Source organism: Mustela lutreola, chromosome 3, assembly GCF_030435805.1.
Source record: "Mustela lutreola isolate mMusLut2 chromosome 3, mMusLut2.pri, whole genome shotgun sequence".
In the NCBI taxonomy this organism is placed as follows: domain Eukaryota; kingdom Metazoa; phylum Chordata; class Mammalia; order Carnivora; family Mustelidae; genus Mustela; species Mustela lutreola.
Window position 1 is genome coordinate 16,258,840 of NC_081292.1, and position 12,773 is coordinate 16,271,612.

At 46.7% G+C, this 12,773-nt stretch overlaps 1 protein-coding gene across 2 annotated transcripts in view; it reads right to left on the minus strand.

Annotated features, from left to right (window-relative positions):
- FER1L6 (fer-1 like family member 6) overlaps window positions 1–12,773 on the minus strand; it is a 159,123-nt gene that overhangs the window by 44,896 nt on the left and 101,454 nt on the right. For both annotated transcript variants that reach the window (XM_059165676.1, XM_059165678.1), the window contains exons 21-23: window positions 9,837–9,971; window positions 6,546–6,695; window positions 110–220 (exon numbers count right to left, since the gene is read on the minus strand). In XM_059165676.1, coding sequence (XP_059021659.1) covers window positions 110–220; window positions 6,546–6,695; window positions 9,837–9,971 — 396 coding nt within the window. The remainder of the gene's footprint in view (window positions 1–109; window positions 221–6,545; window positions 6,696–9,836; window positions 9,972–12,773) is intronic.

Here is a 12,773-nt window from a genome sequence, read left to right on the forward strand (position 1 = left end):
GCTATGCCTAAGTTCCACCCTGCAACCCCCTCAGACAATGCAGGCAGGTGTGGCAGTGTACCATTGCCCTTAGCCCCAAAGAATAACTCCGTCCTCGCCTGCACCATACCTCTACTCGGTATTTACTCAGCACTGGCCGAATGTTGGCAGGAACTGGGTAGATCTGAGCGACATCTGGTGGGTCAATGGGAGGGAGCCCTTGCAGCCCAGACGAAGGGACCTACCAAACAGAACAAGTGCTCATTAGAAGGTGGGGGAGAGACAAGGAAGACCAGTGCCGCCAAGCAACCACCTCATCCATAGGACATCCACTTAACAAAACTAATGTTTCCAGCTTAAATTATAGCTAAGACAGTGCATTTTACCACACTTAATGATTTATTCATTGACAAATATTGATTCACTGATACATTCACAAGGGTAACCAACACTTAGTGAGCACTTACAATGTACCACAAAGTTAATAGCTTAATAAGCTTTCAGTAAGCTCACAATACAGAGGAGAAGAAAAGACAGGCGGGTCCTCACAAGCTGAGGACTTGTGAGGTCCCCACACTGGAATGACAGCAGAGGCATGGAGAAGGGCTCTGATCTGGTTCTGAGCTCTGAGGCTTAGCTACACCCCCATTACTCACTACAACAAAAGAGATTTGCATTTATTTTTTAAAAGATTTTTTAAAATTTATTTGAGTCAGAGAAAACATGAGTAGGATGGGGGGTAGGAGCTGAGGGCAATGGACAAGCAGACTCCATGCTGAGCACAGAGTCCAATGCAGAGCTCAATCCCAGGACCCTGGGATCATGACCTGAACTGAAGACAGACGCTTAACTGACTGAGCCACCCAGGTGCCCCAAGAGATTTGTGTTTATTCAAATAGAGATTACATTTTCATTAGTGAAACAGAAACAAAGTCTTTAGAAGACAGACCTCCAGAATGAAAAGATATCATTTTCTGTGCATTTGGAAGATACAGAAACAGCAGGAGGATAATTCCTGTGCCTCACTGAAATCTCATACAAAGGGTTTGGCAAGTCTACAAAGGCCACCCCACACTGCCTTCAAGGCCTGGCTCACTGTGCACATCTTCCAAAAAGCTGTCCCTGATTTGACCCCAATCACTGTGGTGGTTCTCCTACACTTCGGTACCTGGAATGTAGTGTGTCCTCTCTTGGAAGCTTGATGCAGAAATTAGGGGTCTGAGCCCAGAAACCAGGCCCCAATGTGTGACTCTGTATGAGTCCCTTCCCCACTTTGGGCCCCAAATATTGGGCCAGATTACCTCTCAAGCCCCTTGAGAGCAAGATGCACTGGGCACGTCTGTCTGACTTAACCAGGAGGAAGCTCTGTTTACTTCATTCATTCTCTAAGCCCCTCAAGCAGTTTTCCAGTCCAGTGGATTCTTTATAAATGTTTATTGGCTGACTGACACATTAGCTCCATATGCTCAAAAAAAGCTTAATTGCTCCTCAAAACAGGCAAAGCACAAACATATCACCATTTCATTTTCACAAACATCTTCTAGCAGGCAATGACAGATGCGGTTAAGCTAATTACAGAAAAGCTCAGACAAAGAAGACAGCAGATGCTTTGAACACCAAAGAGCTGGAGACAATGAAGATGCAGAACCAGATCAGATAAAGGCTCTGGAAACCAAGAGGACACACACTCAGTACTGCCCTGCCTGAGCAATTCAGTTTGCCAAACCTCGCCTCCCTGAGAAAGCTAACTGCTCCTCTAGCTCTGGAGGGAAATCCACAAAACAGCTATGGTCATGGCACAGATTGGTGCCCTTGGTTGGACTTTTATAAAAGTACCACATATTTCTTCATTCTGGGGCCACCAGGAAATGTCCTGAAGAAACTTTGTCCCATGGTGCCTGACAGATGCCATTGAACTCAACTCAGACCCTGAAGGGCTCTGTGTCGTGGTGGAGGCTGAATGATTGCTCCCAGCCAAGAGTAGACATTTATACAGGGAAATGGGTCAGCTGCTAGCTTACAGATCTGCCTGGTGTGTAGTTACTTGGCACACGGACCAGAAGAAGAAAAAGAACAGTTACAAAGGCAGGAGGGTGAGCATCAGAGGTGGGTCAAATAGGTTGGTCCAAAAGCCAATTGCTCTAAAATCCCAGTGGAGACAATAGATCAGGACCTCAAAGGAGGTCCAGATGCAGGGCCAGCATGAGGACCTAGGGTGCAAAATTTAGAGAGGTGCCACTCTCAGGGTCATGCATGACTCTACTCCCATGCCTGCTCATCTGAAAATTTACTAATGCTCAGAAGTCTTTTGCATCCTCTGTGTCCCTAAGCCCATCACTTACATTTGTGTTACCCCTCTTCTTTGGTGCCATGGGTAGCACAACCCAGGGCTCCATTGCTTGCTAGTTGAAAATTTGCTCAGTGTCTCTGAGTCTCAGTTCTGTCATTTGTAAAGTGAAGATCAAGGTATCTAATTCATAGGCTGCTGTGAAGAATGGCCGAGACAGTATGCAAGTCACCTGGCACACTTTCTAGCACATGTAAGTTCCCTAGGAGTAAGTGTCTACTGGAGGCAGAAAGGTAGAAACTCCACTTCTCGCCATCTTGGATTCAGGTGAGCTAGGATTGCTAGTGCCCCAAACTACATCAGAAGCAAATTTAAATCCTCTCACAAGGAAAACATTACCACCCTACGTTCATATTTTGTCTACATATTTTTGTGAATGAGCGAGACATGTTTGAAAATACTGTATTGAGAGTCTACTATGTGTGTCTATTATTGTTGGCTTCCATGTGTGACATGGAGATGAATCTCACACCCCACTTCCAATCCATCAGCCAATCCTGTGGACTCTACCAGAATACTTTTCCTTGGCTACACTCTTGATCCAAGTTCCAGTTCTCCAATCTGGATTACCTGAAAAGCCTCCCAGTTGACTTCCTTGTATCCCCTTTGTTTCTCCCCTTGGGCTCCTTTAGTGTATACCCAATATATCATCCATGATTTTCAACATAAGTCAGACATTAGGCTCAAAATCTTCTCTTGGCTTCTCATCTTTTATAGAATAAAAGCCAAACTCCTTACAGTGCCCCACATAATCTTTTTTCCTCTGACTCAATCTATACTATGCTCTAGACACACTGGTGTCCTTGCTGGTCCTTGAACACGCTAGGCATACCCAGGCCTCAGGGCCTGGAATTTGCTACTCCTACTGCATCGAAAGCTCTGTGCCCAGATACCAGCACGGTCAACTCACTTCTTCCCTTCAGGTCTTGACTTCAATACCACTTTATCAGTGAGGCCTCCCTCAAATGTCGACCTGCCCCCTCCCCCAACACACACATGTCCACTCCACATCTCACCTTTTCTTCTTAGAGTGTATCACACCACTGTTCCATTATAATTTACATAGTAAACTCTGATCTTCTCCTCATTAGAATATAAGTTTCAGGAGGGTGGGAAGTTTTGCCTGTTTTATTTACTGATGAATTCTTTTTATTTTTTAAAAGATTTTATTTATTTTTTTTATTTGAGAGAGAGAGCACTACTGGGTGGGAGGGGTAGAAGGAGAAGCAGGCTTCCCGCTGAGTAGGGAGCCTGCCTCGGGGCTTGATCCCAAGACTCCAGGATTGTGAGCAAGCCGGAGGCAGATGTTTAACTGATTGAGCCACCCAGGCACCCCTCACTGATGAATTCTTAAGAATATGCCTGACACAGTGTACACTCAATGATATTTGTTTGACTGCATGAGTGAATGAGTGAAATAGTCCCACCTTAAAAAAACTGCCTTCAAAAATCTTCCCTGCTGCCATATTTCTCTTCAGGAGCCTTGCATTGGCCTCTTTCCTGGTCTTCTAGCTTCTTACCCTTTTCTTGTTCACGTCATCCCTCCACATTCCTTCCAGAAGACAAGCCGGCCCACTCCACTCTCCTCCTCTTCTTACCCTGCTTCTTACCTCCAGAAACATTCCTCTGCACCAGTACTAGGCAGAGAGAGGGCCCGCTGGCTTGGGTACGAAAGGGAAGAGGAGACAATGCATTCTGTCTGGACACAGAAGAGTGGAGTTACTAAATCCTTCGGAGACAGAGAAGCATTTCAGTAATGGAGGTGGAGAGGCTGAAGCAAATCAGACACAGATGAAAACTGAGAGCAGCTGGTGACAAATGAAGGCATTTTCCAGGTCTTGTCTTCTCAGCACGTAAAAGATCCACATACTAAGATTGTCACGCTGATGATCAAATTACTTTTTGAACAAGCAATCAAATGAGAAGTCCTAATGAAACCCTAATGAATCCTGTCTCCTGGGCTGCTCACCTCTGACAATTAACGCTGCTGTCAGGAAGATCTCTGGGTACCCTAAGCAGTGAGGGGGGAGGAGGGACACTCAGCATGGAGGGTGGGGGGAGGGCGTGCTCTCAGCAATGGAGGGAGGAGGTCAGGGGAGACCGTCAGTGTAGAAGGAAAGAGGGAGAGAGAGGAGGGGGGTCCCTCAGTATGAAGGGAGTGGGGTGGGGTACTCTCAGCTTAAAGGGAGGAAGGAGGATCCTTAGGTTGAAGGGAGGGAGGGGTACCCTCAGCAGTGGATTGGGGGTGAGGGGGCACCCTCAGCGTGGAGGGAGAGAAGACCATGGAATCCAGAGAGCCATCCCTTAGGAAGCCTGTAGGCACCAGTCACCCAGCCCCTCACTGCGGGACTAGGGGACTCAGGATCAGAGGGGGCAGGCAGCTTCCTGTTGCTAAAGAGCAGCTGATTGAATCCCAGTCAGTCAGCCCTGAGCCCCAGCTTCCTGACGCGTGAAACGGGAGCCTTGCCCTAGACGTAGTTTTCCCAACCAGCGGTTCTTCTACCACATTGATCATCTGTACTATTACCCAGCGAACATTTTCATCAGGTATCGTTTTGTTTTTAAAAAGGGAACTATGGGGACGCCTGGGTGGCTCAGTTGGTTAAGCAGCTGCCTTTGGCTCAGGTCATGATCCCAGCGTCCTGGGATCGAGTCCCGCATCGGGCTCCTTGCTCGGCAGGGAGCCTGCTTCTCCCTCTGCCTCTGCCTGCCATTCTGTCCGCCTGTACTCGCTCTCTCTCCCTCTCTCTCTGACAAATAAATAAAATCTTTAAAAAAAAAAAAGGGGGGGGGGGAACTATGTTGCCAAGTAAAGGAGGATCACTTGCCAGAAATGAAAAGCAACTTTAGAAAGAAGACCACTGAAAAGCAAATTGGATTATGGAAGGTGAAGCATTTCTTAAGCTTTCTTTGCCCTATCTTTGGACTGGTGTTCCAAGAAGCACACTTTGGGGAAAGGTTCCTATTCTCGATATTGACCTTCTTTAAAGGCACTCTCAGATTCCCTGCCCCTTTACACTTGCCAGCCTCTCAGCCATCAGGGGAATCGATCAGTATAGCTGGACTCTGGGCCCTGGCCTGCCATGTTAAGCAAGTCATTACTTCTCTGTTACCCGTTCAGTTTCTTCACCTTTAATAATAGGTTGGGCCAGACATTTTGCTCTAATACTCTGTGGCATACTGCCACTGCTAATAACATAGGTAGTATTTGTTGACTGTCTATTCCATGGCAGGCACTTTCGGTAGACTGATCTCATCCCTGTTTGGCAGGTGAAACAGAGATTAGGTAGCTCCTGCAAGGTCACACACTGTAAGTCTGTAAGTGGTGGAAATGAGATCCACACCCATGAGTTCTGACTCTGTCACCTTCCTCTCCCTCCTTCCAATGTGTCAGGAGTGCTTGCCTTCTAGTTTCTCTACCAAGTGAATTTTTTTAAAATGGGGTATCTGAGAAACAGGCTTACCTGGAGAGAGGAATTGATTGGACCCAAACATAAAGTGCCTCCTGCCTCAGTGAACACAGTAGTCTCTGATGCAGACCCTACCTTGGTCACCTCTTTTCCCACATCCATGTCCCATTTGGTTTTCTACTGGACAGTCAGAGAGTCTCTGTTTCCCTCCCCAGTATCCTGTCTCTGCTTTCTAGAAAAGTCTTCTGAGGCACACGTTCAGAAATTCCCCTGTGTCTTAATGGGACCGATTAAGAGCTCCCCATCTTCAGGAAACTGCGTGATGCAGTGTAAGAAGCAAACGGCTTTAAAGGTCTCAGTTCAGCTCTGAGCTGCAGGGTGAGGTAGGTCAGTCAACTGCACCAAACCTTGGTTTACAATCTGGAAAATGGGAATCATTTTGAGGGAGGTCTGTGTGATGAAAGTTATGTGAGCCAGCAAGCGTCATGCGTGGCATGTGCCACAAGTTTGCTCCCTTCTTCCCCCATAGCTTCTCACGGCCTGTGTGAGCTCCAGGACATGCACACAGGGCTGCTCAGGCACTGCTGACCAAACCCACAAGCTCTTTCATCCTGGGGCTCTGTCCTACAGCACAGGGGCTCTAGAAATAGCCTGTGTCACCTGAACTCTGAAGTGGCAGTTCCCAGATCCCGAGAAGGAGACATCTCCAGACCCAGGGCAGCAGGCAGCGACCGAGTACAGCGAGGCCGCATCTCTGGCCAGGAAGACGAGGTGGATTCTAATGCAGATGACACTTCCGGTCTGCTTACCTGTAGCAGTTCGAACACAGCAAGGAGGTCCCCTCCGGAGAGGCTCCCACAAAAGATGGGGTGATAGGAGAGCCTGGGTGGCTCATAGTCCTGGTCAGCCAGATGTACAACAGGAGCAACCACGGTGGCACCCAAATATTCTGGCTTCCCCTAGGGCAGAGAAGAAAGGAATTTGTCCCTGATGGTTACCTACCTTGTACTGACCTGCGTCAGTGCACTTTTAAAAGTAATCGCGACAAAACTGTCCGCTTCAGCGTCTCCCTCTTGTTGCTAACTCCCTCTCTTCTTCGGCCAAGCACCTTTATCCTGACCAAGGCGGGGCGTGGAGGGGGCGTGCAGAGGAATGCCTGTGGGCTCCCAAGGAAAACTTCCAGGCCCAAGGCTTTTAGGGGTTATCTCTTTTCTCAACATACAGAGCTCAATGGAATTAAGTTAAAATAATCCTCTAGGGTAGACTTGAAGGGAAAAAGAAGAAAAAAGGTGGCACTAAACATTCCAAAAGCTCTCCGGGCCAGGAGACCATTGGATCAGGGAACACAAAAGCCTTGGAGTCCAGGCAAATCGGTGTCCATGCTCCCATATCTGCTGCCTTCTAGCTCTATGGCCTTGGGCCATTGACTCAACTTTTTTGAGCCTCATGTCTTAAAAGGGATTCAAAATAATGCCTGTTACTGGGGCCATGGGGATGGACTTAATGATGTATGTGCTTTTGCACAGCGACTGGTGTACAGTGAGCGCTCAATACATGGTAATATGATGATGATGGTGATGATGAAGGTCAGTATAGTCAAGTGATTTTTCTTGGTAATAAAAGAGGCCATTGAAATATTTTTGTATGTACATATGCATATGGGCCTCTAGTTTCCTTCAGAACTATGGGAGACCACCTTCTCCTGCCTCTCCCCACACCTGCCCCCCGGAGCATGGGGCTGCCTTCCTCCAGGAGCCGCATGGGGCTGGAGCATGGGGCAGCCTCCCCCTTTATCTCAGGAATGGCAGCATTGCCTGTTTTACTCCCTGCTGTGTCCCCCAGCCCAGGGCAGGTACTCATTACATTTTATGGAGTGAAAGCTGTTGGATTAATGACTTCCAAAGTACAAGGACAGCGCCCACAGTCAGCGGCTGGCAGGGTTTTGCAGCTGCCTTGCTTCATTGCCTTGGGACTCAAACCAGCACTTGCGTTCCTGGCTGTAGACAGAACCTTGGTTGAGGTGGAATGGGGTTTCGTTTCAACAAATGATTATTTGGTGATTTTATGACTGTTTTAGAGGATTAGCTTGACATTAAAACAAAGCCTGCCTGCTGGTATCCGCTGGTGGGGTCAGAACTATCTCTCCCAGGATAGACATGATGCTATCCTGGGTGCGAGTGGTCTGCTGTCTAACTATTTCGTCCATGATCTTAGTCAGGAATAATTAAGTAAAATTGCCCTGGGCACATAAGAGTATAAACTTAAACCCGAGCTAATTTGCCGAATATAAACTCATTGCTTAGAGAGGCAGCAGGTCCTAATGAGGGTTACAAGCCACTGGATAATGAGAGAAAGTTCTAGACCGGAGCCATATTCCGGCACAGTCAGAGTGTAATCATCTGATTACCACCCCAGGGCTGTGGGCCTGGCCTAGCTGCAGCCCTCAGGGGTAAACAGAACCTTAAGCGTGTCTACATGTATCTCTCCAGGAAGAAAATACAAAGTTTCCATGTATTTTTTTTTTTCTCTCCTACATTTCCTTTTGGTTTTGACCTGAGAATGTAGGCTTGTTTTCCTGGGAAGGGTCTGGCTCGGGTGGGGCCCAGGAGGGTAGTCAGTAGAATGAGGATCAGGAGGAGGTCTGAAAACAAAGAGAAACCCACGTAGTACAGCAGGTGGTTTAGGAGTTTGCCAAAATGCTTGATTATTGTTACTGGTTTTCAAATACAAAAATACTTAGAGTGGGAATCATTTTGTTAGCAACACAATTTAAAGTTATTTATTTTGTGGCTGTCTTTACAGAAAATCTATATGTACAACTGTAGAACTCATAGTTATGTACAATTTATAACTCTGATTTATAGCTGGAGGAACAGGGTGCAGAGAGAGTGACATGGAAAAGCAGGATGAGTATGTCTAAATGGATAGAGCCATGCCAGCTACTCCCCGTGTACAAGAAAGGAGGGACACAGGAGGTGAGGTTCAAGTTCTGGCTCTGCCTAGAGCTACCTATGACCTTGAACAAGGCATTTGACTTCCCTGGGTCGCTGGTTCCTTCCCCAGGAAACAAGAGAGCATGCTGTCCAAGATCCCTGCTCCTCTTCTACAATTCTCACATCTTCATTTCCTTCTGACCTTGAATCACGGTCAGAGCTGCCAGCATGCTTGAAGAGGTGAGGAGGATTTAGGAAGCCTTCTTGGAACAACTATTGTGTTTAATATATTTGTGCTTCTGCAACCTCCCATGGGGGGGCAGACATCAAAGAAAATAAATAAGACTTTGCCTTTTTATCTTAGACTTATTTAATGTAAAAAAGAAGGAAAAAAGTAAAATCCAAAAGAAGAAGAAGGAGGTTTATCTTTGTAATTAAACAATAAAAAAGTCCTCCCGTAAGATTTTGAATGTACGTAGTATGGAATACAGACAACTTGGAGAGGAAAAGTTTTGGTTAACATCATAACAGACATGGGCTTGGCAGCAAAACCGAGAGAAAACAAGACCCAGCTACAAGGGCTGAATTGGTGATGATACCTCCAGGCAAGGGAGGTCAATAAACATCTCCAGGTTTCAAGAGGCCTGGACTTTTATTTCTTTTTTAAGATTTTATTTATTTATTTATTTATTTATTTATTTATTTGAGAGAGAATGAGAGACAGAGAGAGAGAGAGAGAACGTGTACAAGTGGAGGGAGCGGTAGAGGGAGGAGCAGACTTCAAACTGAGCAGGGAGCCTGGACACGGGGCTGGATCCCAACACCTTCAGATCATGACCTGAACCAAAGGCAGATGCTCAACCTACAGAGCCACCCAGGTCCCTGCGGCCTGGACACTCTTAGTGAGCATTTTTACTGAGCGGCAATAGGACAGGGCCGGAGGATGAGCACAACCGCAGGGGATGTCACACCAGTATGCTGTTCCTGAAGAAGTGTGTGCAGACTGAAGTTGTGAGACCCGCATCCTATCCTGTTCCCATTTCAAATCATTGTTTTCCGAGGTCAGAATGGCATCTGGGCACTGGTCAGGTCCTGAGCAGTCCCAGGCTGGTTAGACAAAGTACATCAGTGGACTGTGGCCCAGTGGGCACCGCCTGCGACACTCACCACCGCGTCACTGTCGTAGAGCTCCACCACCACCGAAGGTGGGGACTCTGCCAGTTCTTTCTGGTCTCCGTGCAGCACCAGGTTGTTGAACAGCAGCATCTGGTTCCAGGTGGGTGACAGGGTCTGGGAAATGACCTAGAAGGTGGGGCCGAAAGAAAAGCAAAAGATTATTAAATAGGGCTGGAGGCGGGCGGGTGGGGGGGTGCCTTCATGCCACAGTTCCTGGTGGAGGGCAAAGAGAAGATTCCTCGTTCAGCTCCTTAACATCCAGGCCACAACACAGACCGATGTACTGCCGCTGTGTGCTAGACACGAGGGGGTGCAGAATCCTTGTCCCGTAGCGCTTCGAGCTCATGAGTAGAGCCCTTGTAATGATTGACACTTTATTTGTGTCCATAATTTCAACTCAAGCCTCCCGGCAGTGCAGTGCTGGTAACCCACGCTACCCTCCATTGAGCATTACGTGCCAGTTGTTGCCCCGGGATGCACCGTCTCATCCAGACTTCACAGCCACTCTGGGAGGTGGACGGTTATCTGCTCACATCTTCTAGATCAGGAAACCAGGGCTCACTTTGTTCGGAGTCAGCAAGTGGCAGAACTAGGATTTTACCTGCATCCTCTGGCACCGAAGCCCAGGCTGCTAACCTCATCCAACCTCACCACGTAGATGTGAATACTCTTTCCATTTTATGGAAATGCACATCGGGGGTGAGGAAGATCTAATGATTACTCGCTTATTTTATGAACAAATAAAATTTTGTCATCAAGTACTCAAAAGTGGGGTTTACCTCTACTATTCTTTCTCTGGCATTCCACTCTACTGTACATATTTATTTGACTGTGTAGAACTAACCAGAGTCTTCAAAATAACCTTCACCATTTTGCATGACATCTTTTTTCTGAGAGAGCAAACTGGCATTGGTAATTGACTGTGTCCATCCTACAGATGGAGAAACCAAAGAACAGCGGACAACTGTCTGCATCATTGGTTAAGAACCTGGATGGTCAAAATTAACAGGATGAGAAACAAGTGTTGGAGAGGATGTGGAGAAAGGGGAACCCTCTTACACTGTTGGTGGGAATGCAAGTTGGTGCAACCACTTTGGAAAACAGTGTGGAGATTCCTTAAGAAATTAAAAATAGAGCTTCCCTATGACCCGGCAATGGCACTACTGGGTATTTACCCCAAAGATACAGATTTGGTGAAAAGACAGGCCATATGTACCACAATGTTCATAGCAGCAATGGCCACAGTCCCCAAACTGTGGAAAGAGCCAAGATGTCCTTTCAACAGATAAATGGATAAAGAAGTTAATGGTCCATATATACAATGGAATATTATGCCTCTGTCAGAAAGGATGAATACCCAGCTTTTGTATCAGCATGGATGGGACTGGAAGAGATTATGCTGAGTGAAATAAGTCAAGCAGAGAGAGTCAATTATCCTGTGATTTCACTTACTTGTGGAGGGTAAGGAATAACATGGAGGACATCCGGAGAAGGAAAGGAAAAGTGAGTTGGGGGATATCAGAGGGAGAGACAAAGCATGAGAAACTGTGGACTTTGAGAAACAAACTGAGGGTTTTGGAGGGGAGGGGGATGGGTGAGCCTGGTGGTGGATATCCAGGAGGGCATGTACTGCATGGAGCACTGGGTGTGGTGCATAAACAATGAGTCTTGGAACACTGACATCTTTCCGATCATGCTGTCACTTTAGAGAGGACTGGCTGCAAGACCAGCCCTGCTCAGACCGCTCCCTCTGAACGCCGGGGTGGGGGGGTCAGTTCAGGCAGGTGCTACCAGGTGAACGGTGGAGCTCAGATAGGACTACAGGGGCTCCAGGCTCAGTTTCTCCATCAAGAAGAGTGCAGTGTGGGACATGTCACACACACACACTCTGAGGCAGCACAACACTGAAGCAGAGGGAAACCAGAACCATTGCTTACCAAAATAGAAACAGAGTGGTTAAGCAAAGTGGGATCGGAACTGCACCAATGTGGGTTTCCATCTTGGCTCTATTACCTTTTACCTATCCGGTCCCTAAGCCTTATCTTCTCATCTGCAGAATGGACCTATCAGGTCCCTAAGCCTTACCTTCTCATCTGCAGAATGGGGACACTAATAACATCCACCTTTAGACTGCAGTGAGATGTAGTAAACAATGCATAGAAAATGCTTAGCAAAAACAAACTGAGGTGGTGATAGCTCAGTGATTAAGAGGGGATTATGGACATTGGGGAGGGTATGTGCTTTGGTGAGTGCTGTGAAGTGTGTAAACCTGGTGATTCACAGACCTGTACCCCTGGGGATAAAAATATATGTATATAAAAAATATATGTTTATAAAAAATAAAAAATAAAAAAAAAAAATTAAAAAAAAAATATATATGTTTATAAAAAATAAAAAATTAATAATTCAAAAAAAAAAGAAAATGCTTAGCAAGATTCCTGATGCATTGGGAGCTTTTAATAACTGGCAGCTATTATTATTAACAAAAATTAGATACTTGGCTCAACAGTATAGTGGCAAAGCTCAGGGCTCAACAGGAAGTTGTTTTCCCTTTCAAGTGATTATTTGATAAATGCCATTTGTTCCTTTGAGATAGGAGTCCAAGTCAAATGAAGGTACTGGATAGAGATGCAAAAATAGGAAGATGATCCTAGCCCAGTGAGATCACTCAAACCCCTTCCCCATTCAGGGCCCTGAGATCACCAGCGCCTGGAACCCCATGTTTTTGCAGCTGGTGAAGGAAGGATCCAGGGGTTCACCCCTTGAGAATCCTCCTTGCATCTGCTGGGATGCCTCAATGACAAGAATAATAAGGCGTCCCATAGAAGTTGTTACAAGCAAGGCACTGTCCTGGGTGGTTTACGCTCTAGAAAGCGTACACAAAGTCATCATCATGAGGGCTTTGCTTCAAGAGCTTGGATCCGAACC